General features: G+C 45.1%; 1 protein-coding gene across 4 annotated transcripts in view; it reads right to left on the bottom strand.

Annotated features, from left to right (window-relative positions):
* Positions 1 to 27,400, bottom strand: part of LOC121539130 (lysyl oxidase homolog 3B-like) — a 117,194-nt gene that overhangs the window by 26,313 nt on the left and 63,481 nt on the right. For 3 of the 4 annotated variants that reach the window (XR_005995318.2, XM_041847402.2, XM_041847403.2), the window contains 4 exons: positions 11,377 to 11,531; positions 9,498 to 9,668; positions 3,275 to 3,338; positions 2,988 to 3,083 (listed from right to left, as the gene is read on the bottom strand). Coding sequence is in view for 3 of the 4 variants with exons in the window: in XM_041847402.2 (XP_041703336.1) it covers positions 2,988 to 3,083; positions 3,275 to 3,338; positions 9,498 to 9,668; positions 11,377 to 11,531 (486 nt within the window). In the remaining variant the exon portion in view is untranslated. Of the gene's footprint in view, positions 1 to 2,987; positions 3,084 to 3,274; positions 3,339 to 7,598; positions 7,755 to 9,497; positions 9,669 to 11,376; positions 11,532 to 27,400 lie in introns of all 4 variants that reach the window. The other variant, XM_041847404.2, reaches the window with a different exon arrangement.

The following is a 27,400-nucleotide window of genomic DNA, read 5'->3' as shown; positions in this document are numbered from 1 at the left end:
GCATATTGGACAATATGACGTCCGTCTACCCTGGAGGAGGGGAATCATTTCCCCCCCCAAAAAAAACGTTCCAGTGACCAGTGGAACTGATCCAATGATAAATAATATGCCATTAGGGCAGACGCTTTTATCCAAAGCGACTTACAGTCATGCGTGCATACATTTTTATGTATGGGTGGTCCCGGGGATCGAACCCACTACCTTGGCGTTACAAGCGCCGTGTTCTACCAGCTGAGCTACAGAGGACCACAAAACAATAAAGACAGTGAATATGCAAGCACTCAGCGGGTATATGTCAGGAAGAGGCTACTGTTCACTCAATTGGGAGTTGAGAATCTCGATCAGTAGATTAGTATTTTCTTTGTCTTCTCTTTTCAGCAATAACCAGTTGCTTTTTAAACTATGCTTTTCCTATGATTGTATTTAGAAATATTGCAATAGGCCTATGCTTATTTAACTGCTTTTCAAAGACAGCTGCAACTCAGCCTACCAAATAGCGGATTGTTATTTGCCGTGCGCATTGCCCACATTGCTCGCTTAAAACAATCCACAGCTAATTCTTTAAAGAAGCTAATGATCCTCTGTGGCCAAATCATGCTCTCTGGTGTAGTATTTTGAATTATTTTATGTATTTATGTATAGGCACGAGTAATTATATAGCTAATTTGGGCTAATTGAAGTCAATTGACTTTAGGGGAAGCTTATCTCCCCCTAGCCTATAGGACGTGCCACCTATGCCCACATCAATGTGAAAGTAACTGGTGCATAAAACAGCTGACCGCGAGGCTCACAAGCCGGGTTCGAATGACACATCAAATTCAAAGCAATCGGCGCGCTGCCTAAACGGCTTGTCTGGCACTGTCTGATCCGAGCGACGCTCCGCATGGTCCTAAAGCCATCCACCAATACGCTAAACAGCCGTCGCATTGGAATCAGGATTGGAATGATTTTTGTGTACCTTCTTAGTAGCTTACTTATACATTGTTGGTCTTGAGCTAGGCCCTACCATACCCAACTGACGCCCCTGCTGTTGGTGTTGAGCTAGGCCCTACCATACCCAACTGACGCCCCTGCTGTTGGTGTTGAGCTAGGCCCTACCATACCCAACTGACGCCCCTGCTGTTGGTGTTGAGCTAGGCCCTACCATAACCAACTGACGCCCCTGCTGTTGGTGTTGAGCTAGGCCCTACCATACCCAACTGACGCCCCTGCTGTTGGTGTTGAGCTAGGCCCTACCATACCCAACTGACGCCCCTGCTGTTGGTGTTGAGCTAGGCCCTACCATACCCAACTGACGCCCCTGCTGTTGGTGTTGAGCTAGGCCCTACCATACCCAACTGACGCCCTGCTGTTGGTGTTGAGCTAGGCCCTACCATACCCAACTGACGGCCCCTGCTGTTGGTGTTGAGCTAGGCCCTACCATACCCAACTGACGCCCCTGCTGTTGGTGTTGAGCTAGGCCCTACCATACCCAACTGACGCCCCTGCTGTTGGTGTTGAGCTAGGCCCTACCATACCCAACTGACGCCCCTGCTGTTGGTGTTGAGCTAGGCCCTACCATACCCAACTGACGCCCCTGCTTTACAATATCATCTTGGAACTGTGGGGATCTATTTTCTCATAATTGGATCTGTGTGTGATGAATAGCTTAGAAGGAATGCATTAATGATAAGCATAGAAGGTTTGTACTGTACTGATATAAATTGTTTCACATAACAGGCTGTGATTCATGTAAGGAACGTTAGGGGGAAGGACAGATAAGACTTGTATTTCTTACAGATACGAACACTGCCTCTTTGTTGTCTGCGAACCGTTGTCTGTGAACCGTCCTTGAACTAGGTACTCACAGTACAGTGGAATGGTGTCTTTTGGGTGCTAACTCCACAGGTTGTTATGATAAAAACGTATGCCTGGCAACAGTGTGCAACAAGGGAGCGCCAAGGGAGCGCCAAGGGAGCGCCAAGGGAGCGCCAAGGGAGCGCCAAGGGCCTGGGACCAGCCGGTGCGCCAACGGATAGGTTGGGCAAGTCTAAACCACGCCCAACCTCTACCCTGATAGGCCCAGCAGGGAGCGGGAACTATCTCTGTCAGAGTATTTGAAGAAGAACTCAGAACAATGGATTAGTTCTCTGAATGCCCTGCGTGGTATTTCAGTGGACCCGTATATACGAACCTTCATACTTATCATACATACATTTTGCATTTAATAAATTTAGCTTGAATTGAATATCTCTTGATTATGTTTTCTCTTATTCCAATACCAGATTTGAATTACGCAATTTCTAACAGAACCCAGAACCAAATCTTGCATGTGCTGGCCAGCTACAGTCTGTCGTTACAGATGAGTTAAAGTGTAATAACGAATCAATACTTCATCTATAAGTGAAAACCTTGCGTAGTCTGTAACTCACACTGTCATTCTGATCACCAGTAGGCCTACTGTTTGTAGCGCTGACTGGAATATGTTTCCGAGACGCCGCCGATAACATCGACGTGCTAACAACCTCCGGTCAGCGGCTTCATAAGGAAATGCATCCGCGGCGTTGTCCCCACAGTGAAGGTTCGCTGCTTCCCGAATCAAAAGCTGGATTAACACTGAGGTTGGCGCTAAACACAACTACCGCACACATGGCCATCGCAGACCACCCTGAGGTTACGGCTGAGGACAGGAACAAGGACAGGAAGTCCCGCTACGACCTCCGCAGAGTCATCAAACGAGCAAAAGGACAATATAGTAATGAAGTAGAATCATATTACTCAGGCACCGCTGCATGTGGCTGCAGTCCATTATGTATTTCATTTCCCCCTTTTTCAGAACCACTCTTGGTTAAAACAGTTGTCAAGCCATACCCTAAAGTGTCTTAGCCCATACACTGTGCTGGAATCCTACCTGTCTGTCATCTGTCCCCTTACAAGCACCCGGGAGAGAACACATTAAGTGCTATGAAAAGTGAATATCCAGCCCAACAGGTGCTTCGGGAACTCACTCTCTGAGCAGATGACCCCAGCAGAGAACTTGGCAGCAGTCTTCTGACAGCTGACGGTTCTGTGCTGCTGGCAGTGGCTCAGAGACATCTCGTTTCCTATACAAAAGGGAGGGAACGTTATCACCCACTTTTATACATTTACCAGTAAACTAATCAGAATTTTTGAAATTTCAAAGGATTTTAAGGAATTTTCATAAAATGTAACTCTATATAAATAAATAAATAAATATGTTTTTAATATAAATTCTGGTAACTTTGGTAAATTAACGGGAGTTTTGCGACCCTACCTGTACACTTCACACCACTCATCACCATCTCGGTTACGTTACTACTGTCCCAGTACCACGTTTCCTTAGCGACAGGGAAAATACAAACAAACACGGAAACAAACAGCAGGAGGATATTATTGAACCTTTATTAAGTCAGGAGACCTACTAATAGGTTATGATAATAATAATAATGATAATAATAATTGATTGGAGTGCTTTTCCTGTAGCTCAAAGCGCTTTACGTACTAATGGAGAAAACGCACCTCTTCCTCATCCACCACCAATGTGTAGCACCCATCTGAATGATGCAACTCGTTTGTGCCAGAAAGCTCACCACACTAGCATGGTGGAGACGTGAGGAGTGATATAATAATAATAATATGCCATTTAGCAGACGCTTTTATCCAAAGCGACTTACAGTCATGTGTGCATACATGTTTTTTTTTGTTGTTTTTTTGTGTATGGGTGGTCCCGGGGATCGAACCCACTACCTTGGTGTTACAGGCGCCGTGCTCTACCAGCTGAGCTACATATATGATATATGTCAATTAGGTTAGCAATAGCTAGGTTTCCATCCAATTCGCAACAGATTTTCACATGAATAATCTAAAATCTGCATAAAAACAATATGCCCATTTTCCCACCAGAGATGTTTCCATCAAATTGACTTGTTGTGGATAAAAGGCTGTGTGAGGACCTAGTGCTCATAAAAATACCTTCTGTTGTTAAATTCCCCTGTACTGAATAAATAATACAAGTTAAATAGGTTTCAACTCTACTGATGGTTTAGTCAGAATAAATATGTTCTGTAGTGAATGAGCCTTGTCTGGTCTTGGCGCCGGCGCCCTATCCAGAAACAGTGGGGGTAGGCTACCTGCATGATGAGATCATTATGGACAAAGGAGGGAGATTATTTATATTTGTCAAACTGCAGCCAAGCATCGATCATCATGTCACCAGGATAAGACCCTCTATATTTATTGGAAAGGAGCATCAAGCTCATCACCGTGCACTTTCACCACCCTGTGAAGTTTATCATAATTTATTTCGTTAGTCTAATAAACTGCATGGTTTCCTGAGCCGTAGTGGGATGACCTCACGACATATCATTGCGTGACTCCAAGTTTACTTCGATATGATGGTTATTGTATTGATATTTGCGCATAAAGGCGTTTCCACCGCCATTTGGCCCATCACATTATCTCTGAGAAGCATCATGTTACTGCTAAAACACATCTGATTACATTACAGTACATTACATTACAGTACATTACATTACATTACAGTACAGTACATTACATTAAGGTTATTTAGCAGATGCTCTTAATCCAAAACCAACTTGCAGTCAGTGCATTCAACTAAGGTAGGTAAGACAACCATATATCACTTTAAGGTGACAAGGGAGTAGACTACTTTGACTAATATGAATTAGCCGTGGTATTTACTTTCTTGTCTCTCAGTATTCAAAGAAAAGAGAAACTGTTCTTCAAACTGCTCCTAACTTAGCTTGAATAAAAATATTGATATAAGCAGAGAGCAAGATAACTCAGATGTGCTTTTAATAATGTATCTGTCAGTCAGCCACCTGACATCTATGAGAGAATGGTAAGACAGTACAGCTGGGCGATAAAAGTCATATTGTGATAAATATAACTATTTTGTTCGATAACGGAAAAAAAACGTTTTATTTTTTGTATTTTTATGGACAGTTACTTTACATTAGCGGCTCAAGACCATTTTTATTCCACTGCCAAGTAAGACAACTGAGATGTTAGCCTAGCATTCAGAATGTAAGCTATTTCATATAACACATCCATGATTGATATTTTGATGTGCAACCTGCCAAAATAGGATCCAGAATTAACCTATCAGATTTACTTTGGGCAATTCAGAGATTAATTTGGCCGACATTGTAGGGCAGCCCCCGAAGTAACTCTCCTTATCTACTGTATGCAAGAATGTCCTCTGTGTTGTCTTAGGAATTCAGCGCTCTCTGTGTTGGTCTCTCCAACCCCCATTGAGAAGCAAAGGTTACATCCTGTAGGTCTGATATCTGATTGGAGGTTAACTTTACAGTAATACTATTGGTCAACAACTCAGGTTTTGAATCCAAACAATTCAGATTTTCTATATCTCTCTCTCTCATAAATAAACAATAAAAATTAACAGTAAACATTACAATCAGAAGTTCCAATTCTCAGACCCATTCTTGCTAGTTAACGTCAACTCATTGTCTAATGCTTGCTTGTATATTTTAATGATCTTCATGGAGTCAGATAAACATTTTAATAGGCTAATTACTTAGACTTATGTGATGTATACAGTGCATTCGGAAAGTATTCAGGCCCTTTACTCAGTACTCTGTTGAAGCACCTTTGGCAGCGATTACAGCCTTGAGTCTTCTTGGGTAAGATGCTACAAGCTTGGCACACCTGTATTTGGGGAGTTTCTCCCATTCTTCTCTGCAGATCCTCTCAAGCTCTGTCAGGTTGGATGGGGAGCGTTGCTGCACAGCTATTTTCAGGTCTCTCCAGAGATGTTCGATTGGGTTCAAGTCCGGGCTCTGGCTGGGCCACTCAAGGACATTCAAATAATTGTCCCAAAGTCACTCCTGCGTTGTCTTGGCTGTGTGCTTAGGGTCGTTGTCCTGTTGGAAGGTGAACCTTTTTACAAGCACGGTGGTGGCTGCATCATGTTATGGGTATGCTTGTCATCTGCAAGGACTAGGGAGTTTTTTAGGATAAAAAGAAACGGAATGGAGCTAAGCAAAGAAAACAAAAAAAAGGCTAAATCCTAGAGGGATTAAAACCTGGTTCAGTCTGTTTTCCACCAGACACTGGGAGATGAATTCACCTTTCAGTAGGACAATAACCTAAAACACAAAGCCAAATATACACTGGAGTTGCTTACCAAGATTACATTGAATGTTCCTGAGTGGCCTAGTTACAGTTTTGACTTAAATCGGTTTGTAAATCAATGGCAAGACCTGAAAATGTATGTCTAGCAATGATCAACAACCAACTTGACGGAGCTTGAAGAATTTTTAAAAGAATAATGTACAAATATTGTACAATCCAGGTGTGCAAAGCTCTTAGAGACTAACCCCAAAAGACTCACAGCTGTAACCGAGTGGCCCAGCGGTCTAAGGCACTGCATCTCAGTGCTTGAGGCGTCACTACAGACCGAGTGGCCCAGCGGTCTAAGGCACTGCATCTCAGTGCTTGAGGCGTCACTACAGACCGAGTGGCGCAGCGGTCTAAGGTCACTGCATCTCAGTGCTTGAGGCGTCACTACAGACCCCCTGGTTCGATTCCAGGTTGTATCACAACTGGCTGTGATTGGGAGTCCCATAGGGCGGCGCACAATTGGCCCAGCGTCGTCCGGGTTTGGCCGGTGTAGGCCGTCATTGTAAATAAGAATTTGTTCTTAACTGACTTACCTAGTTAAATAAAGGTTAAAAAATAATTATTATTTTTAAAAAAGCAACAAAAAAAACCGCTGCCAAAGTTGATTCTAACGTATTAATCCAGGGGATTAATTATTATCTAATTAATAATTATTATCTAATTAATAATAATATTTTATTTTATTTTTTTTACAAATGTTCAAATTTTTCTTCCACTTTGACAGAGTATTTTGTATAGATCGTTGACAAAAAATTACAATTAAATCCATTTTAATCCCACTTTGTAACACAACAACATTTGGAAAAAGTAAAGGGGTGTGAATACTTTCTGAAGCACTGTAGGCTAATTGATTAATCTATCAGTAAATGTAAATGTCCTACAAAAACGTTCCAGCGCTAGGCTAGTTGATGTAGGCCTATTGACTGCAGGCGGGCTACATATCCTACTCCGGTTGTAAAGTGGTGCCATTAACTAAATAATGAGGAGGTGAGAAATAAATGATGTACTCGCAGAAAGCTGTGACTCTCCTCTCTGTAACTAGAACAACAGTAGTTGCTTTGAAAACTGTATTTTGTCCTCAATTGCACTTTGCTCAACGGTCATGTGCTTGTGCCCTTCAGAACGCATTTCTCTCCGTCCTCCGTGTCACAGTGAGTGTGGCTCCAGCTCGCTCACACAGCAGCCAATAGCAGAACATGGGACAGGCTGATACTTTCATTGCAGGAATCGACGTAATGCATTATGGGCTATTACTATTGACCAAATAATGGTTCTAGAACAATCTACAGGAACATTTTATAGAAGAAATCACAGAAAAATGACAGACGTAAGCAAAATGCTTCGGTAAGAGGAAGTCTGTCCCAGCTCTATAGCACAGTATCATACTTCCAACATACATCAGACTGAAGCTTTCTTCTTCTCCCAGTCTTACTCACAGTGATGGCATGCATGGAGTACCCCAGGCCTAGCTGTCTGCAGACTACCATGGCCTCTTTAGTGGTCCAGCCTGCAGAGCACACCGTGCCCCACCGCGCCCCCACCTGAACCTCCACACGGCCCTCATAGTACGTCCTGCCTCCCACGATACGCACCTGCAGAAGGGGGCCCTAGGGGATGTCAGTGAGAGGGCACTTCCTGTCCTGTGTGTAGCCCAGCATTTCTCAACTCCAGTCCGAGAATACCCCCAACAGTACTGGTTGTTGCTGTAGCCTCAGACCACCTTATTCAACTAGTAAGTGAATCATCAAGCAAGCCCTTGACTAGTTGAATCAGGTGAGTTTGTTCGGGGCTACAACCAAAGTGTGTACTCTTTCGGGCTGGTCGAGGACTGGAGTTGAGAAACACTGCTGTAGTCTGGTTGTGTTCCCTCCAAAGTCTAGTCTGTGCTCAGTCCTGAGGGCCAGTGGATTGCGGATGCAGCAGCAGCTGTGGGGTTAGTCCATAGACTCATAGAACAACATGTCAGATAAACATGTCAGGGTGAGTCATGGAGCGGGGAGCCACATTGGTTCCTTCCTGGTGGGTTGGGAGAACCAATGAGATGTCGCTACCTGGCATGTTATGGTTGGCTGTTGGGCTCATCCCCCCAGCCCCAGCAAGGGGATTGGTTGAGGAGGTTAATGTATTTGGAATAACACTCTCGTGATGAGGTAGCCTGAGAGAGGTTGTAAGTCCAAATGTCACCCTAGGGCCATGTTTAAGACGGTTCTCTAGCCATGAGGATTTCCTCTTGGTCCAATGTTTAAGACTAGTGGTATTCTAACGTTTTCAGCGGGGACTCCATTTTTTTCTGCCAGAATTTCTGGGGACCCCATTATTTCCCCAATAATTTTTTCACGACCCCACCCCAAATCTAATGAAACAACTTTAAAAATCGGTACATTTGGATTTTTACATCAACAAATAACCTTCAATTCATTGCATTTTCATCTCTTACCAAAAGGAAAATAAACCAATAAATACATTTACTCAATAAAGTTGTATTTTTCAAAATATATTTCTTAAAAACATTTGTATATTGTCCCATACAATAATATGTACTCTTAATGTTTTGTTCCCCTAAAAATTATTATACATACTGAACAAAAATATAAACGCAACATGTAAAGTGTTGGTCCCATGTTTCATGAGCTGAAATAAAAGATCCCGGAAATTTTCCATACGCACAAAAAGCTAATTTCTCTCAAATTCTGTGCACAAATTTGTTTACATCCCTGTTAGTGAGCATTTCACCTTTGCCAAGATAATCCATCCACCTGACAGGTGTGGCATATCAAGAAGCTGATTAAACAGCATGATCATTACACAGGTGAACCTTGTGCTGGGGACAATAAAAGGCCTCTCTAAAATGTGCAGTTTTGTCACACTACACAATGCCACAGATGTCAAGTTTTGAGGGAGTGTGCAATTGGCATGCTGACTGCAGGAATGTCCACCAGAGCTGTTGGCAGATAATTGAATGCTAATTTCTCTACCGTTTTAGAGAATTTGGCAGTGTGTCCAACCGGCCTCACAACCGCAGACCATCAGTAACCACCCAGGACCTCCACAGCTTCTCAGACCAGCTACACGGACAGCTGATTTAAAGGAGGAGTCTTTCTGTCTGTAATAAAGCCCTTTTGTGGGGAAAAACTCAGTCGACCCCGACTTTGAATACCACTGTTTGAGATGGTGGATTCCCTAGCCAGAGGTCCCTAGCTAGAGGTCCCTAGCCAGAGGTCTGCGGAACAAATCCGAGGTTGGAGATTCATATTAATTGCAGTCCATGGTTATAACCTGGTTTAAGCATGTTCTATTAGCACTGTAAAAGCCGTTAGCATGGCTAATAGACCTACTTGCAGGCCGTGGTTAGCGTAGCCTAGCCCCAGCTGTCTGCAGACCACCATGGCCTCCTTGGTGCCCCAGGCCCCTCCACAGATCAGCCCCCAGCTCCTGGTCCCGTTAGCCTCCGTGCTCAGCACCTCCACCCGCCCCTCATAGCGCGTTCGCCCCCCTGTTAGGCGGATCTGTGGGGGGCAGACGGGTTAGAAAGCGGAGGGCGGGGAGAGGTAGTAAGGGAGAGTACGGCTGGCTGAACACAGGACGTTTATCCAGACATACAGTACTTTGATCCAATCAGTTCTGCCTTAACCCGCAATAACCGACAACAGCATGGCAGTTTCATAATTTTTATTTAGGCGATGTCGGAGGTGTAACTGCATTGGAGCTGTCAAATCAGCAAGCGGCTCCCGGCGTTATACCCATTGCGGACATTGGATGCACCGAGTCGTATTAGTAATAATCCCATGTAGCCTTGTTACGAGTTGGAACAGTGGAACGTTGTAATCTCCACCTCCATTATGTTGATATCAGTATTATTGGAGCGTCATTATTTCTAGATAACCTACCTACACTTTCTCCATCTGAACTTCTAACGTGAGTGGGACGAGTGTGGCTTCATGACAACCACACCAGCAGTCGCTCACCGATGTGAAAGATCTCATGCAGTTCCTCTGACACTGCCAAAACACCAGCTATCTCAGTTAACGCTTGATCTGATTGAATCTCAGCCTTTGTCCGCGTCCAAATGGCACCCTATTCCCTATATAATGTACTATTTTTGACCGGGGTCCATAGGGCTTTGGTCAAAAGTAGTGCACTTTGTAGGGAATAGGGTGCATTTGTGACGCATACTTTGATTTAATGGTTAAAGGCATGCGTTTGATGAGAGTAAAGGACGTCATTACATACATCACATATTTAGGGTGCAATGATGCATCCAGGTTTATAACTCTCATCACAATACTACTAACATTGTATTAAACATTATTGCAGCAAACACTCCTGTTCGATCAGGAATCTATTACCAATGTCAACACATCATTGATCAATAAACAGTTTAAGATTCACAGTAAATACAATATCCCCGTCTTTGCTAAACTAAATTACTTTACTTAAGTAAACTTTTACTTAGTTTGTTCTCTATGATCATATTAACATATTTTTATCAGTAAAACAGGACATGACAATAACCGCCCCTCTGGCATAAATTGCAATGAAGAGAATAGAATAGAACAGAATACAATACAATAGAACAGAATAGAATAGAATAGAACAGAATAGAATAGAATAGAATACAACAGAACAGAATAGAATAAAACAGAACAGAATAGAATACAATAGAACAGAATAGAACAGAATAGAATACAACAGAACAGAATAGAATAGAATAGAATACAACAGAACAGAATAGAATAGAATAGAATAGAATACAACAGAACAGAATTGAATAGAATACAACATAACAGAATAGAACATAATAAAATACAACAGAACAGAATAGAATAGAATACAACAGAACAGAATAGAATAGAATAGAACAGAACAGAATAGAATAGAATAGAATAGAATAAAACAGAACAGAATAGAATACAATAGAACAGAATAGAACAGAATAGAATACAACAGAACAGAATAGAATAGAATAGAATACAACAGAACAGAATAGAATAGAATAGAATAGAATACAACAGAATAGAATATAACAGAATACAACAGAACAGAATAGAATAGAATAGAATACAACAGAATAGAATATAACAGAATACAACAGAACAGAATAGAATACAACAGAATAGAATAGAATACAACAGAACAGAATAGAATAGAATAGAATAGAATAGAATAGAATAGAATAGAACAGAACAGAACAGAGATGAGTAGTTAGTTTCTGACCGAGTTCTCCAGGTCCATGTAGGGCGTGTTGCACCTCACAGAGGCGTCTTCTACATGCTGGCAGTCCTCTGAGGTTATGTTCTTAAAGACACAGTTCCACATCGACTTCTCCGTCCCCAGACACTGGACCTCATTCATGTGGATAGGACCCATCCCTAAAGACACACACACACAGACACACACACAGACACACCCCAGTGGTGGTCGGTGCCGTTTAAGATGAGGGAGGATGATATTCTTTTTAAATGAACATGGCCTTATTTCTATTAAAGCATATTGGATGACTGTCATTCATATTCCATTCACCCAGTTCAATGTAACATCGATAGGTTTAGGCTACTACATGATACTCAAATTTTCCCTATACCCATCATGAGGTTGCTACAACCTAGCCTATGAATGAAAGTGTACAACGTAGGTGCACACAGGTCGAGATAATTTTGAGTAATCAAGGTGACAGACAGGTGACACATTCAATACTGCCTTTCACACTCTGGCCTGCATCTAGCGGATCTAGGGTTGTAATCATTAGTCCAACAGTTGCAAACAAGAGTTTCTATTGGACAGATTCAGGTATGTTTATCCCTGTTTCGTTCCGTTTGCATCTATTTAAGAAATGTTTTTCAACAGAATCGGCGGAATGAATACACCCCTGATCACTCGCAAACACAGTTCACTTTCATACCAGACACATACAAACAGCTCGTTGTATATATAATTCCTTCTCGCATCAATCTATGCGCTCTCCTCCTCTCACCTTTTCCCTTCGCTGGTGGACTTCAGTGCACAACACATCAGCTGTCTGTGACCAGGCAAAAAAAAAAGTTCCAAGCCAAACCTTCATATCATGACTGGTGGAACAAGCTCCCTCACGACGCCAGGACAGCGGAGTCACTCACCACCTTCCGGAGACATTTGAAACCCCACCTCTTTAAGGAATACCTGGGATAGGATAAAGTAATCCTTCTACCCCCAAAAAAAAAAAAAAAAAAAAAATTGTAAAGTGGTTATCCCACTGGCTATAGGGTGAATGCACCAATTTGTAAGTCGCTCTGGATAAGAGCGTCTGCTAAATGACGTAAATGTAAACGTAAATGTAATGACTGCTAACTGCTACACACAGCCTACATCATTGTCACGTCAACATAGCGTTAGTAAACCTGCTACAGTCAGCAGAACAGTGTAGTCAGCAGCAAGCAGTTTAGCGGTTACACCAGCCGGCCCCGGTGGTAACTAATAAGGCCAAAAGCTGACCTTGACCTTCCAGTCTTGGATAGCCATAGCCAGCTAGCTAACATAGCATCCCTCTCTGTTTGAGCCGGGTATTTGAGTAAGCTAAACTAGCTAGTTGCATTTGACACTAACTAAGTTAGTGAAAGTGAAAAGAATATGTACTACAAAATATAGAGCTCTCTCTCCCTCCTTAATTTTGTAATAAATTAATTTGTTAAACTGTTCAATTCTTGTCTTTCTCTCTCTTTGAGTCAACTACTCACCACATTTTATGCACTGCAGTGCCAGCTAGCTGTAGCTTATGCTTTCAGTACTAGAATCAATTTCTGATCCTTTGATTGGGTGGACAACATGTCAGTTCATGCTGCAAGAGCTCTGATAGGTTGGAGGACGTCCTCTGGAAGTTGTGATAACTACTGTGTAAGTGTATGGAAGCGGGTGAGAACCACGAGCCTCCTAGGTTTTGTATTGAAGTCAATGTACCCAGAGGAGGACGGAAGCTAGCTGTCCTCCGGGTACACCATGGTGCTAACCTGCAGAGTGCTGTTGAGGCTACTGTAGACCTTCACTGCAAAACAGTGTGTTTTAATCAATTATTTGGTGACATGTGAATATATTTAGTATAGTTTTATCTAAAAATGATAACTTTTTTAATGTTCACTATTTTTATTTTTATGAAATTCACTGAGGATGGTCCTCCCCTTCCTCCTCTGAGGAGCCTCCACTGACACACACTGACACACACACACACTTCCACAATCAGTATTTAACATACATGAATCCCTAATGAGAAGCCCACAGCACACACTGCCTTATTCACTTGACTCTGTTCACTACATTGTCAATGAGTTTGGTTTTGGAGCCACATCTGTCATGAACCCTGCATCCTGAGTCGGTTCCTGCCTGTGTTGCCATTTTTCTGCTCGGAATCTCCAGTTTCCTGAGGGTTCGTGAACGCTCCCGGCCTGGTTGCCGGGCGACGTTGCTAGGCGGGAGATCTCCTGATTAACCGCACCTGCATCTCATCAGCGGTCTGCACACCTGGTCCTGATCATCACCCTTCTTAAGCCCTGACCTGACATCCATTCTCTGCCGGATCGTTAGCCATGAACAGTATGTTTGTCAGTGTATCAGCCTTGGAGTTTCTAGCGTTAGTTTTGTTGTTTTGCACCTTGTTGGCTTGCCGTGTACTTACCTCCGTTTTGTTTCTATCTGCAGTCAATCTCCCGGAACCTTCACCCAACCCCTGCCTGGTTGTCGGCGGCTGCCGAGCCATTCTTGGATCAACCACTGCACCTCCACCAACTCATCTCCGCCGTCCGCTCTGTCCCCTGGATGATTCTGCATCGTGTTTTGAATCTGTTAAATAAATACTCACCTTCGTTTCAACTCACCTTGTCCTGGTCTGCTTCTGGGTTCTGGCTTAGTAAACCGTGACAGAACGATCCGGCCAGAAATGAACCCAGCGGACCTGGACTCTGTTCGCCATGCCATTACCCATCAGGAGAAGATGTTGGGACAACATAGCACGGCGCTACAGGAGATAGCTTTGTCCGTTCGGAACTTTTCTACCAGTCTGACGAAGATCCAGGGTCAGTTCAGTTTGCCGGTGGAGAATCCACGACCGGTTTCACCCATCTCGCCTGCCGCTTCTGGAGCTGTGCCCTTCCGTGAGCCCAAGGTTCCGACGCCTGATAAATATGAGGGGGAGTTGGGAAGATGCCGTTCTTTCCTTATGCAGTGTGGATTAGTGTTCGATCTACAGCCCCACTCTTATGCCACAGACAAGGCTAGCCTTTGTCATTGAGTTGCTGCGTGGTCGAGCTCTGGAGTGGGCTTCAGCCGTTTGGGAACAACAGGACACCTGCATGGCCTCATACCAGGAGTTCACGGCCGAGATGAGGAAGCTATTTGACCATTCCGTCCGAGGTATGGACGCAGCTAGGCGCCTGTTTTCGCTTCGCCAAGGAACTCGCAGCGTTGCCGACTTCGTGATCGAGTTCAGGACTTTGGCTGTGGAGAGTGGGTGGAATGAGGAGTCTCTGCAAGTGGCCTTTTACCAGGGGCTGTCGGAGCAGCTCAAGGATGAGTTGATCTCCTATCCGGAGCCTAGTGACCTGGACAGCTTGGTAGCCTTGTCAATTCGGGTGGATAACCGAGTTCGAGAGAGAAGGAGGGAGCAGCAATGGGGCCCGTCCACTTGTTCCCGGCGGTCGTCAAACTGCTCGGCTCGCTAAAGTTGGGAGGACTTTTAGCGAGCCAGTTTCAACCTCTCAATACCTCTGTCAGACCCCGTTTCCCGGCTACCCTCATGAACAGGAATCAGAGTCTAGCGATTAACGCTTTCGTCTATTCAGGTGCCGATGGAAGCTTTATTGATGCCGAAGTGGTGGAACAGCTGGGGCTTTCCAAGGAGCGATTACCGGAAGCCATTGAAGCTACCACTCTGAACGGCAGTAGTCTGGCACGTATCACGATGAGGACTGAACCGGTTAAGATGCTGTTGTCAGGGAATCATTCTGAGGTGATCTCATTCTTCATTCTGCCTTCTTCCCATGTTCCTCTGGTCCTTGGATACCCCTGGCTGAAGGAACACAATCCCACGTTCGATTGGGTGACTGGCAAGGTAACTAGTTGGAGCCTTGAGTGTCATGCTAACTGCCTCAAGACTGCCTGTTCCCATTCTGTTCCAAGTCAGGTGATTGAGGCTAGACCCCCAGATTTGTCCCTGGTTCCCGAGACATATCACGATTTGGGGGAAGTGTTCAGTAAGCAGAGGGTTCTGTCACTCCCTCCCCACCGACCATATGACTGTGCCATAAACCTGTTCCCTGGAGCTGTCTATCCCAAGGGACGGTTATACAGCATCTCCCGACCTGAACGTGAGGCTTTGGAGACCTACATCAAGGAGTCCCTAGCGGCTGGTCTCATTCGTCCCTCATCATCACCCCTGGGGGCAGGATTCTTCTTTGTGGGTAAGAAGGATGGCTCTCTTCGACCGTGTATTGATTATCGGGGGTTGAATGATATCACGGTCAAGAACAAGTATCCCCTGCCCTTGATGAGCTCTGCCTTCGATTCCTTACAGGGTGCTACTGTGTTCACCAAGCTAGACCTACGCAATGCGTATCACCTGGTCCGGATCAGAGAGGGGGACGAGTGGTTGACGGGTTTCAATACACCGATGGGTCACTTCGAGTATCAGGTGATGCCGTTTGGACTGACCAATGCTCCAGCAGTGTTCCAGAGTATGGTGAATAACGTCCTGAGAGATATGATCGGTCTCTTTGTGTTTGTTTACCTGGATGACATTCTTATCTTCTCGAAGGAACCTTCCAGCCACGTCCAGCATGTCAGGCAGGTTCTGCAGCGATTGTTGGAGAATCGCCTGTTCGTGAAGGTCGAGAAGTGCGAATTTCACGCCCACACTACATCCTTCCTCGGGTACATCATCTCCAGGGGAGAGATCAGGATGGACCAGGAGAAGGTTAGGGCGGTTCTGGAATGGGCCCAGCCCGGTGCGAGATTGCAGCTCCAGAGGTTTCTGGGGTTTGCGAATTTCTATCGCAGATTCATCCGGGATTACAGCCGTGTGGCCGCTCCTTTAACTGCCCTGACTTCCAGTACCAGGACCTTCAGTTGGAACCCTGAGGCGGACCGAGCGTTTCTGGATTTGAAGAGGCGATTCACCAACGCACCGATTCTCTCTCAACCTGACACGGCCCGTCAGTTCGTCGTGGAAGTGGATGCGTCTGATGTGGGGGTTGGCGCCATCCTGTCCCAGCGATGCTCCACTGACGGGAAACTCCATCCCTGCGCCTACTACTCTCGTCGTCTGCGGAGAGGAACTACGATGTGGGTAACCGGGAGCTCCTCGCGGTGAAGCTTGCCTTGGAGGAGTGGCGCCACTGGTTGGAGGGGGCGGAGCAACTGTTTATTGTCTGGACCGACCACAAGAATCTTGCTTACGTGCAATCGGCTAGACGTCTCAACTCCCGTCAGGCCAGGTGGGCTTTGTTTTTCGGACGCTTTAATTTTTCCCTGACGTTCCGACCTGGGTCTAAGAACGGCAAGGCGGACGCCTTGTCCCGGATGTTCTCCAAGACGGAGGAGAGTGGGGCCAAGACCGAGACGATTCTTCCCCGGAACTGTGTCGTGGGAGCAGTTATGTGGAGGATGAGGAGGAGGTTATGGCGGCCCTTCGGACGCAGCCCGGTCCCGGTAACGGTCCACCCGGTCGTTTGTTTGTGCCTGAGTCGGTTCGTTCTGCTGTCCTCCAATGGTCCCACGCCAGCAAGATGGCTTGTCACCCTGGCGTGGCCTGGACGATGGCGTTACTTCGCAGACGATTTTGGTGGCCGGCCATGGGAGAAAATACTCGGAGGTTTGTTGCTGCCTGTCCAGTGTGTGCGCAGAATAAGAGTGCCAACCGGCCCAGCTCTGGACTACTTCACCCCCTCCCTATTCCCCGGCGACCATGGACGCATCTGGCCCTGGACTTTGTCACTGGGTTGCCCTCTTCTGAGGGGAACACGGTCATTCTGACTATCGTGGACAGATTCAGCAAGTTCGCCCACTTTGTGCCCATTTCCAAGCTTCCCTCGGCCTCTGAGACGTCCGAGATCCTGGTTAGGGAGGTTTTCAGGGTCCACGGGTTGCCCAGTGACATAGTTTCCGACCGTGGTCCTCAGTTTACCTCGGCTGTCTGGGAGTCTTTCTGTTTGGCCATTGGAGCTACAGTCAGTCTCACATCTGGTTTTCACCCCCAATCTAATGGTCAGGCGGAGAGAGCCAACCAGAAGATGGAATCCACGCTACGCTGCCTTGTCTCCTCCAACCCCACCTCCTGGGTCTCTCAGTTGCCTTGGGTTGAGTATGCCCACAATACTCTCCCTACATCTGCCACTGGGATGTCTCCCTTCCAGTGCCTGTATGGCTACCAACCTCCCTTGTTTCCTTCTCAGGAGAAGGATCTCTCAGTGCCCTCTGTTCAGGTCCACATTCGTCGTTGCCACCGGACCTGGCATCGGGCCAGAAAGGCCCTCCTTAGAGTTTCTGACCGGTATCAGCTCCAGGCGAATCGTCGCCGGATTCCCACCCCCACCTATACCATCGGAGATAGGGTCTGGTTGGCCACACGGGATCTTCCTCTGCGGACTGAGTCTAAGAAACTGTCACCGAAGTTCATTGGTCCGTTTGTGGTGGAGAAGGTGATCAATCCTGTGGCGGTTCGACTCAAGTTACCTAGAACGCTCAGAGTCCATCCCATCTTTCATGTCTCCTGCCTCAAGCCTGTTCTCCTCAGTCCTCTGTTACCCCCTCCGCCTCCTCCTCCTCCCCCTCGGATGATCGGAGGTGGTCCTGCCTACACGGTGCGCCGCATTATGGATTCCAGATGGCGGGGCCGGGGTTTCCAGTATCTCGTGGACTGGGAGGGGTATGGTCCTGAAGAGAGGAGTTGGATTCCTCGGCGCCGGATCCTGGATGCTGACCTCCTTCGTGACTTCTACCGCCTCCATCCTGGCGCTCCGGGTAGTCCGCCCGGTGGCGTTCGTCGGAGGGGGGGTACTGTCATGAACCCTGCATCCTGAGTCGGTTCCTGCCTGTGTTGCCATTTTTCTGCTCGGAATCTCCAGTTTCCTGAGGGTTCGTGAACGCTCCCGGCCTGGTTGCCGGGCGACGTTGCTAGGCGGGAGATCTCCTGATTAACCGCACCTGCATCTCATCAGCGGTCTGCACACCTGGTCCTGATCATCACCCTTAAGCCCTGACCTGACATCCATTCCCTGCCGGATCGTTAGCCATGAACAGTATGTTTGTCAGTGTATCAGCCTTGGAGTTTCTAGCGTTAGTTTTGTTGTTTTGCACCTTGTTGGCTTGCCGTGTACTTACCTCCGTTTTGTTTCTATCTGCAGTCAATCTCCCGGAACCTTCACCTAACCCCTGCCTGGTTGTCGGCGGCTGCCGAGCCATTCTTGGATCTACCACTGCACCTCCACCAACTCATCTCCGCCGTCCGCTCTGTCCCCTGGATTATTCTACATCGTTTTTTGAATCTGTTAAATAAATACTCACCTTCGTTTCAACTCACCTTGTCCTGGTCTGCTTCTGGGTTCTGGCTTAGTAAACCGTGACAACATCCTAAGTTGTTTTTCAGTAAACATGTATTTCTCTAACATAAACTCATGAAGACGAGGCAGCTCCTTAATGACCATGTCAAGCTACGAACAGTAGCATCGTTAGCTCATCAACGTCAACAGCCTGTATAATACTGTAGTCTGTCACCAGAGACTGGTATAATACTGTAGTCTGTCACCAGAGACTGGTATAATACTGTAGTCTGTCACCAGAGACTGGTATAATACCGTAGTCTGTCACCAGAGACTGGTATAATACCGTAGTCTGTCACCAGAGACTGGTATAATACTGTAGTCTGTCACCAGAGACTGGTATAATACCGTAGTCTGTCACCAGAGACTGGTATAATACTGTAGTCTGTCACCAGAGACTGGTATAATACTGTAGTCTGTCACCAGAGACTGGTATAATACTGTAGTCTGTCACCAGAGACTGGTATAATACTGTAGTCTGTCCAGAGACTGGTATAATACTGTAGTCTGTCACCAGAGACTGGTATAATACTGTAGTCTGTCACCAGAGACTGGTATAATACCGTAGTCTGTCACCAGAGACTGGTATAATACCGTAGTCTGTCACCAGAGACTGGTATAATACTGTAGTCTGTCACCAGAGACTGGTATAATACTGTAGTCTGTCACCAGAGACTGGTATAATACTGTAGTCTGTCACCAGAGACTGGTATAATACTGTAGTCTGTCACCAGAGACTGGTATAATACTGTAGTCTGTCACCAGAGACTGGTATAATACCGTAGTCTGTCACCAGAGACTGGTATAATACCGTAGTCTGTCACCAGAGACTGGTATAATACTGTAGTCTGTCACCAGAGACTGGTATAATACCGTAGTCTGTCACCAGAGACTGGTATAATACTGTAGTCTGTCACCAGAGACTGGTATAATACTGTAGTCTGTCCAGAGACTGGTATAATACCGTAGTCTGTCACCAGAGACTGGTATAATACTGTAGTCTGTCACCAGAGACTGGTATAATACTGTAGTCTGTCACCAGAGACTGGTATAATACTGTAGTCTGTCACCAGAGACTGGTATAATACTGTAGTCTGTCACCAGAGACTGGTATAATACTGTAGTCTGTCACCAGAGACTGGTATAATACCGTAGTCTGTCACCAGAGACTGGTATAATACTGTAGTCTGTCACCAGAGACTGGTATAATACTGTAGTCTGTCACCAGAGACTGGTATAATACTGTAGTCTGTCACCAGAGACTGGTATAATACCGTAGTCTGTCACCAGAGACTGGTATAATACTGTAGTCTGTCACCAGAGACTGGTATAATACTGTAGTCTGTCACCAGAGACTGGTATAATACTGTAGTCTGTCACCAGAGACTGGTATAATACTGTAGTCTGTCCAGAGACTGGTATAATACTGTAGTCTGTCACCAGAGACTGGTATAATACTGTAGTCTGTCACCAGAGACTGGTATAATACTGTAGTCTGTCACCAGAGACTGGTATAATACTGTAGTCTGTCACCAGAGACTGGTATAATACCGTAGTCTGTCACCAGAGACTGGTATAATACTGTAGTCTGTCACCAGAGACTGGTATAATACTGTAGTCTGTCACCAGAGACTGGTATAATACCGTAGTCTGTCACCAGAGACTGGTATAATACTGCAGTCTGTCACCAGAGACTGGTATAATACTGTAGTCTGTCACCAGAGACTGGTATAATACTGTAGTCTGTCCAGAGACTGGTATAATACTGTAGTCTGTCACCAGAGACTGGTATAATACTGTAGTCTGTCACCAGAGACTGGTATAATACCGTAGTCTGTCACCAGAGACTGGTATAATACCGTAGTCTGTCACCAGAGACTGGTATAATACTGTAGTCTGTCACCAGAGACTGGTATAATACTGTAGTCTGTCACCAGAGACTGGTATAATACTGTAGTCTGTCACCAGAGACTGGTATAATACTGTAGTCTGTCACCAGAGACTGGTATAATACTGTAGTCTGTCACCAGAGACTGGTATAATACTGTCGTCTGTCACCAGAGACTGGTATAATACTGTAGTCTGTCACCAGAGACTGGTATAATACTGTAGTCTGTCACCAGAGACTGGTATAATACTGTCGTCTGTCACCAGAGACTGGTATAATACTGTAGTCTGTCACCAGAGACTGGTATAATACTGTAGTCTGTCACCAGAGACTGGTATAATACCGTAGTCTGTCACCAGAGACTGGTATAATACTGTAGTCTGTCACCAGAGACTGGTATAATACTGTAGTCTGTCACCAGAGACTGGTATAATACTGTAGTCTGTCACCAGAGACTGGTATAATACCGTAGTCTGTCACCAGAGACTGGTATAATACTGTAGTCTGTCACCAGAGACTGGTATAATACTGTAGTCTGTCACCAGAGACTGGTATAATACTGTAGTCTGTCACCAGAGACTGGTATAATACTGTAGTCTGTCCAGAGACTGGTATAATACTGTAGTCTGTCACCAGAGACTGGTATAATACTGTAGTCTGTCACCAGAGACTGGTATAATACCGTAGTCTGTCACCAGAGACTGGTATAATACTGTAGTCTGTCACCAGAGACTGGTATAATACTGTAGTCTGTCACCAGAGACTGGTATAATACTGTAGTCTGTCACCAGAGACTGGTATAATACTGTAGTCTGTCACCAGAGACTGGTATAATACTGTAGTCTGTCCAGAGACTGGTATAATACTGTAGTCTGTCACCAGAGACTGGTATAATACTGTAGTCTGTCACCAGAGACTGGTATAATACCGTAGTCTGTCACCAGAGACTGGTACCTATTTACAACAACTTAACGACTTTCCATTTGGAAACTATGAGATGATTCCAAAAATCAAGTTTCAAATCCTTAATTTGATGTAATCAGTGGCTGTGTGTGTTCTGCACGGTCCCTCCAGACACTGAACCATACTAGGAATGTTCCGTTCTGAGCTACAGGGCTGGTGGTCTAGGGGTCATGACCTCAGAGATGGTGTAACAGGTCACAGACCACTGGTGATGGATAGCTGGTGACAACACTACTCACTCTGCCCCTACACAGATGGTAATGCGCCGTCGCAACCTTCGGTCTCTCTCTCCCGCTACTCTCTCCTCTTCCATCCTATCATCTCTTCCCTCTGCTCAATCCTTCTCCCTCCAATCTCCTGATTCTGCCTCCTCAACCCTCCTCTCCTCCCTTTCTGCATCCTTTGACTCTCTATATCCCCTATCCTCCCGGCCGGCTCGGTCCTCCCCTCCAGCTCCGTGGCTTGATGACTCATTGCGAGCTCACAGAACAGAGCTCCGGGCAGCTGAGCGGAAATGGAAGAAAACTAGACTCCCTGCAGACCTGGCATCTTTTCACTCCCTCCTCTCTACATTTTCTTCATCTGTTTCTGCTGCTAAGGCCACTTTCAACCACTCTAAATTCCAAGCATCCGCCTCTAACCCTAGGAAGCTCTTTGCCACATTCTCCTCCCTGCTGAATCCCCCCCCTCCTCCCTCTCTGTGGATGACTTCGTCAACCATTTTGAAAAGAAGGTTGACGACATCCGATCCTCGTTTGTTAAGTCAAATGACACTGCTGGTCCTGCTCACACTGCCCTACCCTATGCTTTGACTTCTTTCTCCCCTCTCTCTCCAGATAAAATCTTGCGACTTGTGACGGCAGGCCGCCCAACAACCTGCCCGCTTGACCCTATCCCCTCCTCTCTTCTCCAGACCATCTCCGGTGACCTTCTCCCTTACCTCACCTCGCTGATCAACTCATCCTTGACCGCTGGCTATGTCCCTTCCGTCTTCAAGAGAGCGAGAGTTGCACCCGTTCTCAAAAAAACCAACACTCGATCCCTCCGATGTCAACAACTACAGACCAGTATCCCTTCTTTCTTTTCTCTCCAAAACTATTGAGCGTGCCGTCTTTAGCCAACTCTCTTGCTATCTCTCTCAGAATGACCTTCTTGATCCAAACCAGTCAGGTTTCAAGACTGGTCATTCAACTGAGACTGCTCTTCTCTGTGTCACAGAGGCTCTCCGCACTGCTAAAGCTAACTCTCTCTCCTCTGCTCTTGTCCTTCTAGACCTGTCTGCTGCCTTTGATACTGTGAACCATCAGATCCTCCTCTCCACCCTCTCCGAGCTGGGCATCTCCGGCACGGCTCACTCTTGGATTGCGTCCTACCTGACCGGTCGCTCCTACCAAGTGGCGTGGCGAGAAGCTGTCTCCGCACCACGTGCTCTCACCACTGGTGTCCCCAGGGCTCAGTTCTAGGCCCTCTCCTATTCTCGCGTATACACCATGTCACTTGGCTCTGTCATATCCTCACATGGCCTCTCCTATCATTGCTACGCTGACGACACACAACTAATCTTCTCCTTTCCCCCTTCTGATAACCAGGTGGCGAATCGCATCTCTGCATGTCTGGCAGACATATCAGTATGGATGACGGATCACCACCTCAAGCTGAACCTCGGCAAGACGGAGCTGCTCTTCCTCCCGGGGAAGGGACTGCCCGTTCCATGATCTCGCCATCACGGTTGACAACTCCGTTGTGTCCTCCTCCCAGAGTGCGAAGAGCCTTGGCGTGACCCTGGACAACACCCTGTCGTTCTCCGCTAACATCAAGGCGGTGACCCGATCCTGCAGGTTCATGCTCTACAACATTCGGAGAGTACGACCCTGCCTTACACAGGAAGCGGCACAGGTCCTAATCCAGGCACTTGTCATCTCCCGTCTGGATTACTGCAACTCGCTGTTGTCTGGGCTCCCTGCCAACAGCGGGGAGCTCCCTGCCCCCCCCAAAAAAACAAACAAAACAACAACAACATTGTAAAGTGGTTATCCCACTGGCTATAAGGTGAATGCACCAATTTGTAAGTCGCTCTGGATAAGAGAGTCTGCTAAATGACGTAAATGTAAATGTACTAGCTAGGTTACTGCCTGAGACCCTGAATCAGAATACTATAGACTCTAAAGGCAGGTCTGTCTGTGACGCAGAATCTCAGTCTCCAGTATCTATGCTGCAATAGTCTATGTGCCGGGGGGGCTAGGGTCAGTCTGTTATATCTGGTGTTATTCTCCTGTCTTATCTGGTGTCCTGTGTGAATTTAAGTATGCTCCCTCTAATTCTCCCTCTCTCCCTCCCCTCCCGGAGGACCTGAGCTCTAGGACCATGCCTCAGGACTACCTGGCCTGATGACTCCTGGCTGTCGCCAGTCCACCTGGTCCTCTCTCCCTCCCCTCCCGGAGGACCTGAGCCCTAGGACCATGCCTCAGGACTACCTGGTCTGATGACTCCTGGCTGTCCCCAGTCCACCTGGTCGTGCTGCTGCTCCAGTTTCAACTCTTCTGCCTGCGGCTATGGAACCCTGACCTGTTCACCGGACGTGCTACCTTGTCCCGGACCTGCTGTTTTCAACTCTCTCTCTCTACCGCACCTGCAATTTCAACCTCTAAATGCCCGGCTATGAAAAGCCAAGTGACATTTACTCCTGATGTACTGACCTGTTGCAACCTCTACAACCACTGTGATTATTATTTGACCCTGCTGGTCATCTATGAACGTTTGAACATCTTGGAGAAAAATCTGGCCTTAATGGCCACGTACGGCCAATCTGCACCCGGCACAGCCAGAAGAGGACTGGCCACCCCTCAGAGCCTGGTTCCTCTCTACCCAGTACAGCCAGTAGAGGACTGGTCACCCCTCAGAGCCTGGTTCCTCTCTAGGTTTCTTCCTAGGTTCCTGCCTTTCTAGGGAGTTTTTCCTAGCCATCGTGCTTCTACATCTGCATTGCTTGCTGTTTGGGGTTTTAGGCTGGGTTTCTGTATAGCACTTTGTGACATCTGCTGATGTAAAAAGGGCTTTATAAATCAATTTGATTGATTGATTGAATACTATAGAATTTAAAGGCAGGTCTGTCTTTTACTAAGGCAGGACTGACAGTTAAAGTTGACTTAAAACCATTGACATTCAACATGTACGCCACTTACACAAATGACTGATGATTGGCTGAAAGAAATTGATAATAAGAAGATTGTGGGAGCTGTTTTGATAGACTTCAGTGCGGCTTTTGACATTATTGATCATAAACTGCTGCTGGAAAAACGTATGTGTTATGGCTTTACTCCCCCTGCTATATTGTGGATAAAGAGTTACCTGTCTAACAGAACACAGAGGGTGTTCTTTAATGGAAGCCTCTCCAACATAATCCAGGTAGAATCAGGAATTCCCCAGGGCAGCTGTTTTTCAATCTTTACTAACGACATGCCACTGGCTCTGAGTAAAGCCAGTGTGTCTTTGTATGCGGATGACTCAACACTATACACGTCAGCTACTACAGCGACTGAAATGACTGCAACACTTAACAAAGAGCTGCAGTTAGTTTCAGAATGGGTGGCAAGGAATAAGTTAGTCCTAAATATTTCAAAAACTAAAAGCATTGTATTTGGGACTAATCATTCACTAAACCCTAAACCTCAACTAAATATTTTAATGAATAATGTGGAAATTGAACAAGTTGAGGAGACTAAACTGCTTGGAGTAACCCTGGATTGTAAACTGTCATGGTCAAAACATATTGATACAACAGTAGCTAAGATGGGGAGAAGTCTGTCCATAATAAAGCGCTGCTCTACCTTCTTAACAGCACTATCAACAAGGCAGGTCCTACAGGCCCTAGTTTTGTCACACCTGGACTACTGTTCAGTCGTGTGGTCAGGTGCCACAAAGAGGGAAGTAGGCATTACAGTTGGCCCAGAACAGGGCAGCACGGCCGGCCCTTAAATGTACACGGAGAGCAAACATTAATAATATGCATGTCAATCTCTCCTGGCTTAGAGTGGAAGAGGGATTGACTTCATCACTACTTGTGTTTGTAAGAGGTGTTGACAAGCTGAATGCACTGAGCTGTCTGTTTGAACTACTAGCACACAGCTCGGACACCCATGCATACCCCACAAGACATGCCACCAGAGGTCTCTTCACAGTCCCCCAAGTCCTGAACAGACTATGGGAGGCGCACAGTACTACATAGAGCCATGACTACATGGAACTCTATTCAACATCATGGAACTCAGTCAAGCAGTAAAATCAGATTTAAAAATCATAAAACTACACCTTATGGAACAGCACGGACTGTGAAGAGACACAAACACACATGCTAACACACACATACACTTTAATATTGTTATTTTGCTGTATAATTGATTGTGTAATAATGTGTTGTATTGTATATATGTAGTGGGGTAATAATGTGTTGTAATAATGTGTTGTATTGTAGATATGTAGTGGTGTAATAATGTGTTGTATTGTAGATATGTAGTGGTGTAATAATGTGTTGTATTGTAGATATGTAGTGGTGTAATAATGTGTTGTATTGTAGATATGTAGTGGTGTAATAATGTGTTGTATTGTAGATATGTAGTGGTGTAATAATGTGTTGTATTGTAGATATGTAGTGGTGTAATAATGTGTTGTATTGTAGATATGTAGTGGTGTAATAATGTGTTGTATTGTAGATATGTAGTGGTAGAGTAGTGGTGTAATAATGTGTTGTATTGTAGATATGTAGTGGTGTAAAAATGTGTTGTATTGTAGATATGTAGTGGTGTAATAATGTGTTGTATTGTAGATATGTAGTGGTGTAATAATGTGTTGCATTGTAGATATGTAGTGGTGTAATAATGTGTTGTATTGTAGATATGTAGTGGTGTAATAATGTGTTGTATTGTATATATGTAGTGGTTTAATAATGTGTTGTATTGTATATATGTAGTGGTGTAATAATGTGTTGTATTGTAGATATGTAGTGGTGTAATAATGTATTGTATTGTAGATATGTAGTGGTGTAATAATGTGTTGTATTGTAGATATGTAGTGGTGTAATAATGTATTGTATTGTAGATATGTAGTGGTGTAATAATGTGTTGTATTGTAGATATGTAGTGATGTAATAATGTGTTGTATTGTATATATGTAGTGGTGTAATAATGTGTTGTATTGTAGATATGTAGTGGTGTAATAATGTGTTGTATTGTAGATATGTAGTGGTGGAGTAGTGGTGTAATAATGTATTGTATTGTAGATATGTAGTGGTGTAATAATGTGTTGTATTGTAGATATGTAGTGGTGTAATAATGTGTTGTATTGTAGATATGTAGTGGTGTAATAATGTGTTGTATTGTAGATATGTAGTGGTGTAATAATGTGTTGTATTGTAGATATGTAGTGGTGTAATAATGTGTTGTATTGTAGATATGTAGTGGTGGAGTAGTGGTGTAATAATGTATTGTATTGTAGATATGTAGTGGTGTAATAATGTGTTGTATTGTAGATATGTAGTGGTGTAATAATGTGTTGTATTGTATATATGTAGTGGTGTAATAATGTGTTGTATTGTAGATATGTAGTGGTGTAATAATGTATTGTATTGTAGATATGTAGTGGTGTAATAATGTGTTGTATTGTAGATATGTAGTGGTGTAATAATGTATTGTATTGTAGATATGTAGTGGTGTAATAATGTGTTGTATTGTAGATATGTAGTGATGTAATAATGTGTTGTATTGTATATATGTAGTGGTGTAATAATGTGTTGTATTGTAGATATGTAGTGGTGTAATAATGTGTTGTATTGTAG

This window comes from Coregonus clupeaformis, unplaced genomic scaffold, assembly GCF_020615455.1.
Source record: "Coregonus clupeaformis isolate EN_2021a unplaced genomic scaffold, ASM2061545v1 scaf0430, whole genome shotgun sequence".
In the NCBI taxonomy this organism is placed as follows: Eukaryota; Metazoa; Chordata; class Actinopteri; order Salmoniformes; family Salmonidae; genus Coregonus; species Coregonus clupeaformis.
This window is presented reverse-complemented; position numbering and strand designations above follow the sequence as displayed.